General features: G+C 37.1%; 1 protein-coding gene across 4 annotated transcripts; it reads left to right on the plus strand.

The window, feature by feature from the left end:
- On the plus strand, window positions 11-3,509 carry LOC109824060. 4 transcript variants are annotated; one of them, XM_020390592.1, is made up of 5 exons: window positions 11-148; window positions 625-2,822; window positions 2,930-2,994; window positions 3,101-3,163; window positions 3,248-3,509. In XM_020390592.1, exons 2-4 carry the CDS (start codon window positions 2,389-2,391, stop codon window positions 3,121-3,123), a joined length of 522 nt encoding a protein of 173 aa, XP_020246181.1. In that variant the 5' UTR covers window positions 11-148; window positions 625-2,388; the 3' UTR covers window positions 3,124-3,163; window positions 3,248-3,509. The 4 variants fall into 2 exon arrangements, 2 of the variants coding, with proteins under 2 accessions (XP_020246181.1, XP_020246186.1); XR_002242547.1 differs by having other exon boundaries at window positions 3,101-3,135.

Here is a 10,742-nt window from a genome sequence, read left to right on the forward strand (position 1 = left end):
GTCGCCGCCGGTCTTCGCCTCCGTCGGAGCCAAGCCCGCGAGCCCCGTCGCCGCCGGTCTTCACCCCCGTGATCTCGCCGTCGAGCTCCCCAACCACTCCTCTCCTCTTTGCTCCACTGAGAAGTTTTCGGCACTAAACAATCTCCAGGTTTGATTAGTTGTGTTCTGTAACCATCGTAGTGCTAGCTGACCATAGTTACCTGAATAATCCATTCAACTCATCGATTTTGTCCAATTGAGACCATAGTTACCTGAATATTCTCTTGCTTTCATTTTTCGTTACGAATTTCATTCTCTTTGGAGATAAAGCAACTAAGACAACAATTCCTATAACTTCACTAAAGGTTGGAGATGAGGTTCTGTTGAGACTACAGGGTGGTGCTCGACATTCTTGATGTTTATATTTGAGAAATAGATATCATATATGCATTGAAAATCTACAATGCTTGGGTATAATGGGAATTTTTTTACATGGTTATTGTTCTTGTGGGGATATATTTAGTACCCTGAAGAAATTATATATTTACATGGTTATTGTTCCGGGTTTGGGTCCAATGCACTTCAATTTGCGGGTGTTTACTGTTTACTGTCAAATATATATATATATATATATATATATTGTAGGTAAATATTATTCTTGATGTTTGATCCAATGGAAACTGAAGAGGGTTGCTCCCATGTTGTTGAAGAACAAATCTCTCAGTTAGATAACTTAATTGTGCCAATTATTCATGAGCACTTAAAACCAAAAATAGGAATGACTTTCGACAAATTAGAGGACGCTGAAAAATTCTACAGAAATTACGGAAAGGCTGGAGGTTTTGATATTCGTAATAGCACAACAAATTATGGGAAGGATAGAGAGTTAATTTCTAAAAGTTATGTTTGTTCGAAAGAAGGAGTGTTAAAGAGCAAATCGATGGAAATTCGACGATGTGGTACAATTAGAACAAATTGTAAGGCCTTGATTCGCTTTAAATTAGACAAGAACATTGGCATATGGAGTGTCTACAAGTTCGTGGAAGAACATAATCATACAATTACTTCACCGAGTAGAACTCATTTTCTAAGGGGAAACCGTGAGGTAACAAGTGCGAAGAAGACTTTGATGAAGCAGTTTGGAGAGGTGAACATTCCAACAAACAAGCAAATGACCTTCTTTGAAAATTCTAGCGGAGGTTTTCATAGAATTGGATGCATTGAGACCGATGTGAGAAATTATGAAAGAGATTTGAGAGAGGAGAGGCGCGGTCATGATGCACAAATGATGTTGGATCATTTCAAGTCGGAACAAGAGAAGAATCCTTCATTTTATTATGTTTATGAAGTTGATGAAGAGAAGCGCTTAACTCATTGTTTTTGGGTGGATGGCATTGCTCGAATGAATTATCAACACTTTGGCGATGTTGTCTCCTTCGATGCCACGCATAACACAAATCAATATGGCTTGGTATTTGTGCCGTTTGTAGGCATAAATCACCATTGGCAAAGTGTTTTTTTAGGATGTGGCTTGATCCCAAACGAAGAGGCGAAGTCTTTCGTATGGTTGTTTAACAAATGGATTGAAGCAATGGGTCATCCTCCTTCGGGTATGATTACAGATCAATGTCTTGGCATATGTAAGGCAATTGAAACAGTTTTTCCAGAAATTCGGCACAGGTTTTGCATTTGGCATATCTTGGACAAAGTTCCGGAGAAGTTGGGTAAATGGGCTTATAGAATGGAATTTATGAAATCTTTCAAAGAAAATATTTGGGACTCCGAGACTGCTAGCTCTTTTGAAGAGAATTAGGTTTTAATTCTTAAGAAAAATGGATTGGAAACGCATGATTGGCTAAAAGATATCTATAAAATTCGTGAAAAATGGGCTCCGGTTTATCATAAACAACACTTTTGGGCTGGAATGTCTAGCAGTCAAAGAAGTGAAGGGATGAATGCGTTGCTAAAAATGCATGTATCAAGGAAAAATTCACTTCATGATTTTGTGATAATCTTTCAGAGGGTCTTGGCGAGACAAAGAGATGTGGAGCTTAAAGAAGATCATTGCACAGTGGAGAAAAAGCCAAAATTGAAGACTTTGTGGTCAATAGAAAAACAAATAGCCCAAATCTACACGAAAAAAATCTTTTATATTTTTCAAGACGAGCTTCAACCTAGCTTAATAAATAACATTGAGCTGGTAAAAGAAAATGAAAGAGAAAGTACTTTCCAATTGAATTTTTGTGGTCATGATGAAAGATTGAGACATATTATATATTGCAAAACAACTAAAATGGTCCGTTGTTCGTGTCTCATGTTTGAATTCAAGGGCATTCCATGCCGACATATCTTGGCATATCTTAAAATCACCAATCATGGTGAGTTACCGGAGCAATATATTCTAAGAAGATGGTGCCGAAATGTCAAAAAAGGGTTGTTCTTAGAGATGGTAATATCATTGGAGATAATGCCACAATTAATTTTGCTTCTCGTTTTAGTGAACTAAATTGCTTAGCTAATGAAATGATCGAAGAGGGGCTATCTTCTAATGACGCATATGAATTAATGCGTGAAATGATGATGGATGCTATTAATAAGGTGCAACGTTTGAAACTCGTCACTGATGAAGAAATTGGACAAGATGTGGAAGCACATTATATGAATGCGGAGTGTTCTCCAAATATGGTTCATGAACCAAGTCAAGGAAGAACAAAAGGAAGGCCTAAAGGGAAGAGGTTAAAGCCATCGAGAGAGATCCGCAAATGCCGGCCTAGGAAATGCAAATTATGTGGAAAGAGAGGACAAAATCATGATAGCAGAAATTGCCCTCTAAAGTTGTCAAGGTAGTGTGTCATTTGTTTTAGTAATACAAATGCTATTATTTTTTTAAACTTTTTTTAAAGTTTGTGCAATGATCTTTAATATGTTTTGCTATCATCAATTTTTTTAGTGATTCAATGGAACAAGATAATATTGATGAAGCCAGTGATGATTTAGAAGATTCCTGTGAGGAAGGTAATGGTCAATACATACTGAATTACTTGTGCATTGCTATTTTTTTATATAATTTGATTTTTTTAATGTGATGAAGCACTTTGTTTTTGTTTTTTTTTAAATACAGATGAAGTTCTCACTATTGCATGAAGTTTGATCAAGGTTGGTAGAGCAAATCATAACACTGTTGGTGAGAATTCGTGATCATCGTTATGTATATGTGTTTTTGAGGTGTGATTGAGCAAATGGGTAATTCGTGATCAATTTTTTGCAGATTGTCCTTCAGTATCTGATCCAATGTTTTAAAGACGTTCAGTATCTGATCCAATGTTTTGAGCTTGTATAATTAGACAAAAAAGGAGTGTTAATGAGATGGATTTTGTCCTTCAGTCACCTGCTTTTTTCATTTTATTATTATTTTTTTCTTTGCTGCTTATTTGGCTCCTAATGTGTAGATGTAGCAAGTAAAGCAACTGATGAATTATGAGAAATGTAGCCACGAATGATTTCCCCCTTGTTTACGAGAAATTTATGCATTGCAGTTGACTTCGTGTACCATTGATCTGTTATCTTTACATTGATGCATTTCCTTTGTTAATAATTTAGATACCAAGGGTCCAAGCTTTGTATTATTTTGCTCCAATGGTGCTTATACTCTGATGTAATGTTGTTTCTCAGGTCGAAATATCATGTAAAAAGCTGGTTCATAAAAGCCTCTAGTTTTGCTTGAAACTGTGGGAGTTGAAGCATTTTATCCCCCTTCATCTGAGAAAGAATTTTATCCCCCTTCATCTGAGAAAGAGAACAACCTGACTCAGATTTCCGATTGAAAGTAGTCCAACATAAGATTGAAATTTGAACTAGTTAGCATCAGGTCATAATTATGACATGCACAAGCTTTAGTCAAACAAGCAAACTAACACAATCGCCTTTACTCCAGAGATTATAACTAACATTTAACTTTTGTCAAAACGGCAACAAAACCATCAGGTCATAATTATGAAGAAGACCAACGACAGTCAGTCGAACAAAAGTTTTTTCCCCCTTGTGAAAGGTTGATCTTGGTATAATGTCGATGTTACAGGTGCTGCTTGGTATAATGTCGATGTAATAGTAAAGAACTTGGCAACATAAATGGGCACAGATCTGGTGAAGATGAAAATAGAATCACCACACTCACACATGCCAAACACAAAGTAGACAACAATTGTAATACACAATCAATTGATAGCAACATAAATACACTTTTGACCAGAACTTTCATAAAGATTGACCAGCACATGTAATACACAATCAATTGATAGCAACCACCACACTCACACATGCCCAACACAAAGTAGACAACAGCATATCTAACACAATATGTTGTAAAACAATCTTCTTACAGGACACCCAATTCTCATAGAAATGACCAACAGAAGCTCACCTAGCCAAACATACATCACAAGTGAACCATAACAACTGAACCATAACATATAACCATATCAATATTGAACATTCGTTTACATTAGTCATCCACATTATATGTTGCTCTATCATTTGACTATAACACAGAGCAACAATATCAGTACAACGATACTTATAAATTTTATATATAAAATTACATCATTCATCATTTTTTTCAAAACCTCAACATTTTTTTCTAGCCTTTCCAGCCTTTTTGTGATGTTCTTGGTATCACCCACCCATTCGAAGAAGTTGCAACCCTTACAATTAGGTCCCTTGTATCTCGGGCATCCATAAAATTCCAAGCCCTTATTGTTTCCTTGCTTGCACAAAGATATTCTGCAAATTAACCCACAATAACATCTTCTTTGTACTAAACCCTCATCTTCTTCTCCACTCAACTCTTCCGAAAAGTTCTTCATCTTTTATCTGCAAAAAACATACTACAAACAAATGGATATCACTGTAAAAGGATTGTGTAAGTACCCGATGTCATCTACTCACAACGTAATCCAATTTATGTACATAGGTAAACCTCAATTGCATTTACATGTTTAATAGTTCATTGGTGGTCTTATTTAGTGTAGTACAATCAGAATTAAATTACTTTCTACTGGGAAAAAAAGAAACATAACCAAAATTTAATGGAAATTTTCATTATAAAGTTGACATCGTTTCTGTAGGATGGGAATTAAATTGGCTGTCGACTGGTAAACCAAAATTTAATGGAAATTTTCATATTGGCCAAACCTCAACTATCTGAATATCAACTATCTGAACTAGGTAAACCTAAATTGCATGAAAATAGCAAGGAAATTATTAGCATAAAAATACCTATATGAGGAAAATTATTAGCATGAAAATTCAGAATATCAGGAAAATTATTAGCATGAAAATGCAGAATATCAAGAAATTTAATAGCATCAAAATTCAGAATATACAAGGAAATTTACCAAGAAGATGGCGTGGGATTTTGCTGAGCCCGTCAATTTTATTTCGAAATTTTTTTAGCTTCCACAAATGAGATCCTGGAGGATGAAGATGAAGTCGACGAACCCTCGGTTACTGTGCAATCCGTTGGGGGAGGGGATCACGGGTTGAGAGAGAGATCGAGTTCCTGAGCTTTCTTTCGAATTTGAGAGATCCTGGAGGTTGAAGATGAAGAAGAGGAGGCGAGAGAGAGAGAGATCGAGTTCTTGAGCTTTCTTTCGAATTTGAGAGATCCTGGAGGTTGAAGAGTTGAAGATGAAGAAGAGGAGGGCCTTGGTTACTGTGAGATATTTTGGGGGATTGGATCACGGGTTGAGAGAGAGAGAGTTGCACGGGTTGAGATTTGATAGAGTTGGGGACAGCTGTTAGTAACTCAGATCCAACGGTCACGAAACTTCAGTCAGATCCAACGGCCCATGTTTTCCTATTTTCTTCATCATCCCTCACGTTCTGAGCAGCAGCCACCCCTCTCAAAACCCTATAAAAATTTTATCTTACTTTGGGAGAAGAATTGTGAAGCGGGGTTTGAGAGGAGGGTGAGATCTTTGCCTTTGGTGAAGGAGGATCGAGTCTCTCTTGCGTTTGAGAGATCAGCACGAATTTTTTTGAGATGAGGTGAGTTTCATCTTCCCCAAATCCATCCACGTTTACCTGGTTTTTATTAGATTTTAAAACTTATTTTATGTGTAAAGATCACCCTTTTTATCTGTATGACATAAATATTTAATCTTTCTGATTTAAAAAGTTATGAAACACATTTCTTTAAATTGGGTTGAAGGTTTGAAGTAAATATAACATGAGATTTTTGTTAATCAATTTGTTTTCATAATGAATTTACAAACATAAACATGTCAGGGTAATTAGAATCCTTTAATTTTTTTGATATTTGTGTTTTCATATATGAGAGTAAACCCTAATTGCACTAAATTGAGATTTTGTATATGAGTTTTTTGCAAATTTTTGATTTTGATGAATTTTTGAGAAAATCTATTATTTTTGAGGAGTTGAAAACTTTTCACTAGTCGATCGACTGATCAAGAGAATCAGTCAACCGAGTTAGCAAGAAACTAAGATTTTTCTTCTGATAGGTCGACTGACACATGTATTCGGTTGACCGATTAAGGTTGGATTTTGTGCATGTTTGTGCATGTTGCCACTCGGTCAACTGATAAGATATATCGGTCGACTGGTCTAGGGCTGTTTGTAACATTGATCTTTCCCACATGATTTTGATCGTGAACACGAAGTGTGAGTCGCACGTCGACACACGTACGAGACCATGGGAGGGCACGTAATGGATTTGAGCACGCACGAGCCTATTGATATGCGTAGTTTAATGCTTTGCGTATGTCACGAAAAGGAGTGACGATTATTTCAGTTTACATTAGTTGGGGATGCTCGAGTACGTTAGTCCGAGCACCGTATTAAGAACGCGGGTGACTACACTCTGAGTGGGTTATTCCATGCACCGCATTGAGAACATGGTTGACTGCTCTCCGTGATGCATTATTGTTTTAGTGGTTGAGTGTGCGGGTCTATAGACAGCATGACATAGAGGGTGATTGCACTCTTAATGTGTTAGTCCATGAGCCGCATGATTTAGCGAACGATTATGTTAGACCCTAGAGGGGGGTGATTTGAGTCTTATGCTAATCTAATCCGATTTTATGCAAATTAAAACTTATTAACAAATTATTCTTACAAGATAGATATACAAGATAGATGTGAACAAGAAAGAGAAATATAAGCACAAATTAAATATATGCAAGGCAAACTCAAACACACGATATGATCACGGAGTTCGGTCAACCCTTAACCTACGTCTCCGCTCCTCACCTTGAGGAGATCTCCACTATCGGCACACCCGGTTTGGAAGCCGGAACTTCTCTACACACTCAGTTTTCTAGCTTACCGAAAACTCAATAACTCACTCACAATGTACATACACAAACTACAACCTCAAGTGTTAGTCCTCACGTATTGCTTCCCTTAAGTGCTTGGGTTTACTACCTTTCACTAGGCTTTACACCCGACGCCACTCCTCTCGATATCGACTATGTCCTCACCACACTCTCCTCTTGATGTTAATGTGTATACAAAGTGAATCTCACAATAAAGCTCACAAATACAATAATTTGTTCTCTACATTTGATGAGAACACAATTAAGCTCACTCTTGCCAAATCACACACCACTACCCAATATATTGTATGAAGATATTATAAGCTCAACAAAGGTGTGTGTGATAAAAGCGAATAATAAATTTGCAACTCAATTAATATAGCTAAGATATAAATGTGAATAATGAATCAATAAGATTTATAAAAATGAGTTTAGAAAACTTCTCAATAAACAAGAAGGACTGTAGAATGATGATGAGGATGAGATCCTCAATTGGAATTGAATGCCTCTTCTTGTTGTAAAAACTCCTCTTTTGAAACAAACCACAAACAAGCTTAAACACTTGTTAAACTCTTTATAAAACTCAATTTAGACAAAATTCTTAGATTATAGAATGATAGAGGCAATGAGGTATTTATAATCACTCAAGACATCAGCCAAAACCCCATAGAAAAGACCAAAATACCCCCAGAACATCTAATGAAAAACTAGTCGTTATAACTCAACGGTCATATCGGCGGTCGACCACGAAATATTGGCGGTCGACCGCAACGCAGTGAAAAACGGGCAGATAGTTCTGGAAAATAGGCGGTCGACCGTGGCGGTCAATCACGAGAGAGCTGATGCTCTCTGGACTTGCTTTGGTCAACCGTCACAGTCAATCGCAAGTCATATAGAGGCCAATTCCAGTCTCTACCATAGAGAGAGGGATTATTTTATGCAAAGCTTATCAAGTGCTCCACTAACTCTGGATTGTCTTGCATACCATCAGATACTTCTGTTAAAAATATCGATATAGGATCTTTTCTGGCTTAGCAGGCTTGCGGGAATCGCTAAAGATCCTGCGTCAAGTTGACGTTTGAGCTCATGGTCCATATTGATCACACTGGAATCCGGATCGTGAAGTGCTCCTCGCCTGATTGTAAGCCCACTCAGTCGTTGCATCTTATTCTATGAATAACAATTGCATTAAAGCTCCAACGCGGTATAATGATCATTGCACCCATAAATTTGTTTACTCACAATCTTATGTGCCAGCAGAAAGACCAGTAGCGATTGGGGATCATTGTTTGGCTTCGCCAAAAACCGCGGTGCTTATCCACGCACAAATTAGATAACGTGAATACTGTGTTATTGAATCATGCGCATTTTTGCTCCAAAATAAGGAGTTGAATTGGGCATGTAAGTTTCTCAAAACATGGGCTTGGTCAAACCCACGGTGCAAAATTCCTAAGCCATTTGATGGCTCTTTCATAACTGCTTATGCCCGCTTAAGCATTTTGGAGTTGACGATTTCTGGTGAACTTCAGGTTTCGATACGTCCAAGTACGAAGAGAATATTATGAGCTAGGGGTCGCCCTCGAGTCTTCATATGCAACTTATTTAGGATTCCTATCTTCTGGTTCTTAGACGAACAGCAATCGCTCCTGCCGCGGACCTCCTGTTCTACAGGACCTGCTTCATCTCTGGGCCGTGCTGAAGGTGTTCGAGCCATTGGATGCGTCGGAGAACTCAAGGGTGCTCAAGCATATCAGATGGATATGTGAGGATGCTCTTCAGTCTTTTAGGCATCAGTTCTTCTTTTGGGGATTCAGGATCCCCAACTTCGCCGGGGCTCCCTAGCATTGGGGATCTGGGAAGAGGGGTTCTAAAGAAAAATCAGGGTTCCCAGGCCTCTGGGGGATCTGATGGATGATGAGGTGATTTGTGATGATGGGTTATCATTGTTTTGTGGAGCATGGATTTATTTTCTTTGAAGAACTTTAGGTGTGTGCTTCTTTTTTGTTCTTTGAATTGGAGTTATAATAACTCTTAACTTTTTATTGTTTACTTTTTAACTATGTGGATTTTTGTTTTTGGTGGTTTTGGTGGGAATAACCTTTTTTATGTTGTCTTATAGCAATATTTTATTGTATTATTGGGAAGCAATGCGTAGCCGTTGTTTAGCCGAAATGCCATTATGGCTCTTTACCTTTTTTTATTGGGATGTTTTTGTTAATAAATTGGTATAGGTTGAATATATTTTAGGTTATCTTTTTTTACTCTGCCACTGAATCACATATTCTTATGCATAAGAGAATTCTTTTTTTATGGTCTATCTCATTGTGATAGCCCAGCTATATGTTGTTCTTCCCATATAGATATTCGTTTTGCCCATTTATTCTGAGCAAGGGGGAAAGCATTAGCAATAGTTGTTTTTAATTCCTATGCATGAATACTAGGAGAGCATTGCTCGCTATTCTTTTCCTCATTTTGGAGTGTTGAACAAAGGGGAAAAAAACGTTACATTGTTGTTTGTCTTTGGGTACTACATGTGATTGGTTGGTTAAAACTACATGTTGTGTTTTGTTTATTCATATGAATTGCTATTCTTATTTTAATTAAATTATTGGGCCATGCATCAAAAGGGGGAGATTGTTGGTCTCTTAGTTTTGGATGTAATGATTTGCTGAATAGTTTATAGCTAATGTGTGGTTCATAGTTGGTTTGTGGTTTGTTTCTCCCTTTTTATAGGACATCAACACAAGTTGAAAAGGGTCTGATTCTTATATCAACAGAGTTACGGATTGTCAAGATTTCGTGTTTGTGTGCTTTCCTTAAGTTTTTAAGTTTTGTCTAGGTATATGTGTGTAGATTTATGTTTAAGCTGGCATTATATATAACACACCCAGGCAGTTTTATTTTATTTTCCCCTTGTTAAAAATGTGTTTTTTATTCAAAACCATTGGTAAACATTAGTTATTGGGTTTCCTGTTTACAGTTCTTTTTTCATGTCTCAAATCATATATTAAGTTTTTTCCATTTGAAGCTGGTAATAAAAAATCTCATTAATGTCATAGTTTATTTTTTGGGAGTTTTTCATGAAAAGCAAGTTTTAGCCGTAGAATTTTTGCAAAATTACCCATGACTTTTTACTTAACAAGATTGCTTTTTTCCGAAAAATTTCCTTTTCAAATGATGTTTATTTTCCTCAGTTTTAATAAAGCCATTCCCCAAAGTTGTTTACTTATTTTTTCGGAAATTCATTTTTTAATTATTTTTAACATTTTTTTAAAAGTTTAAGCCAAAAAGGTTTAATCTTGTGTACGTTTTGCCGTCGACGTGGGCGGTCGACGCGCCACTCCTAGCAGTCAACCGACACGGTCGACCGCAAGTCTTTCAGAGGCCAATCTTGGTCTCTGGACTGCAGGCGGTCGACCGCCACGGTCGACC

The sequence above is a fragment of the Asparagus officinalis genome, chromosome 1, assembly GCF_001876935.1.
Source record: "Asparagus officinalis chromosome 1, Aspof.V1, whole genome shotgun sequence".
Classification (NCBI taxonomy): domain Eukaryota; kingdom Viridiplantae; phylum Streptophyta; class Magnoliopsida; order Asparagales; family Asparagaceae; genus Asparagus; species Asparagus officinalis.

Coding starts and splice junctions, on each gene's coding strand:
- LOC109824060 (XM_020390592.1), top strand. CDS start 2,389: ATGGTGCCGAAATGTCAAAAAAGGGTTGTTCTTAGAGATGGTAATATC. Junction 2,823..2,929: donor TGCCCTCTAAAGTTGTCAAG/GTAGTGTGTCAT, acceptor CAATTTTTTTAG/TGATTCAATGGAACAAGATA. Junction 2,995..3,100: donor AGAAGATTCCTGTGAGGAAG/GTAATGGTCAAT, acceptor TTTTAAATACAG/ATGAAGTTCTCACTATTGCA.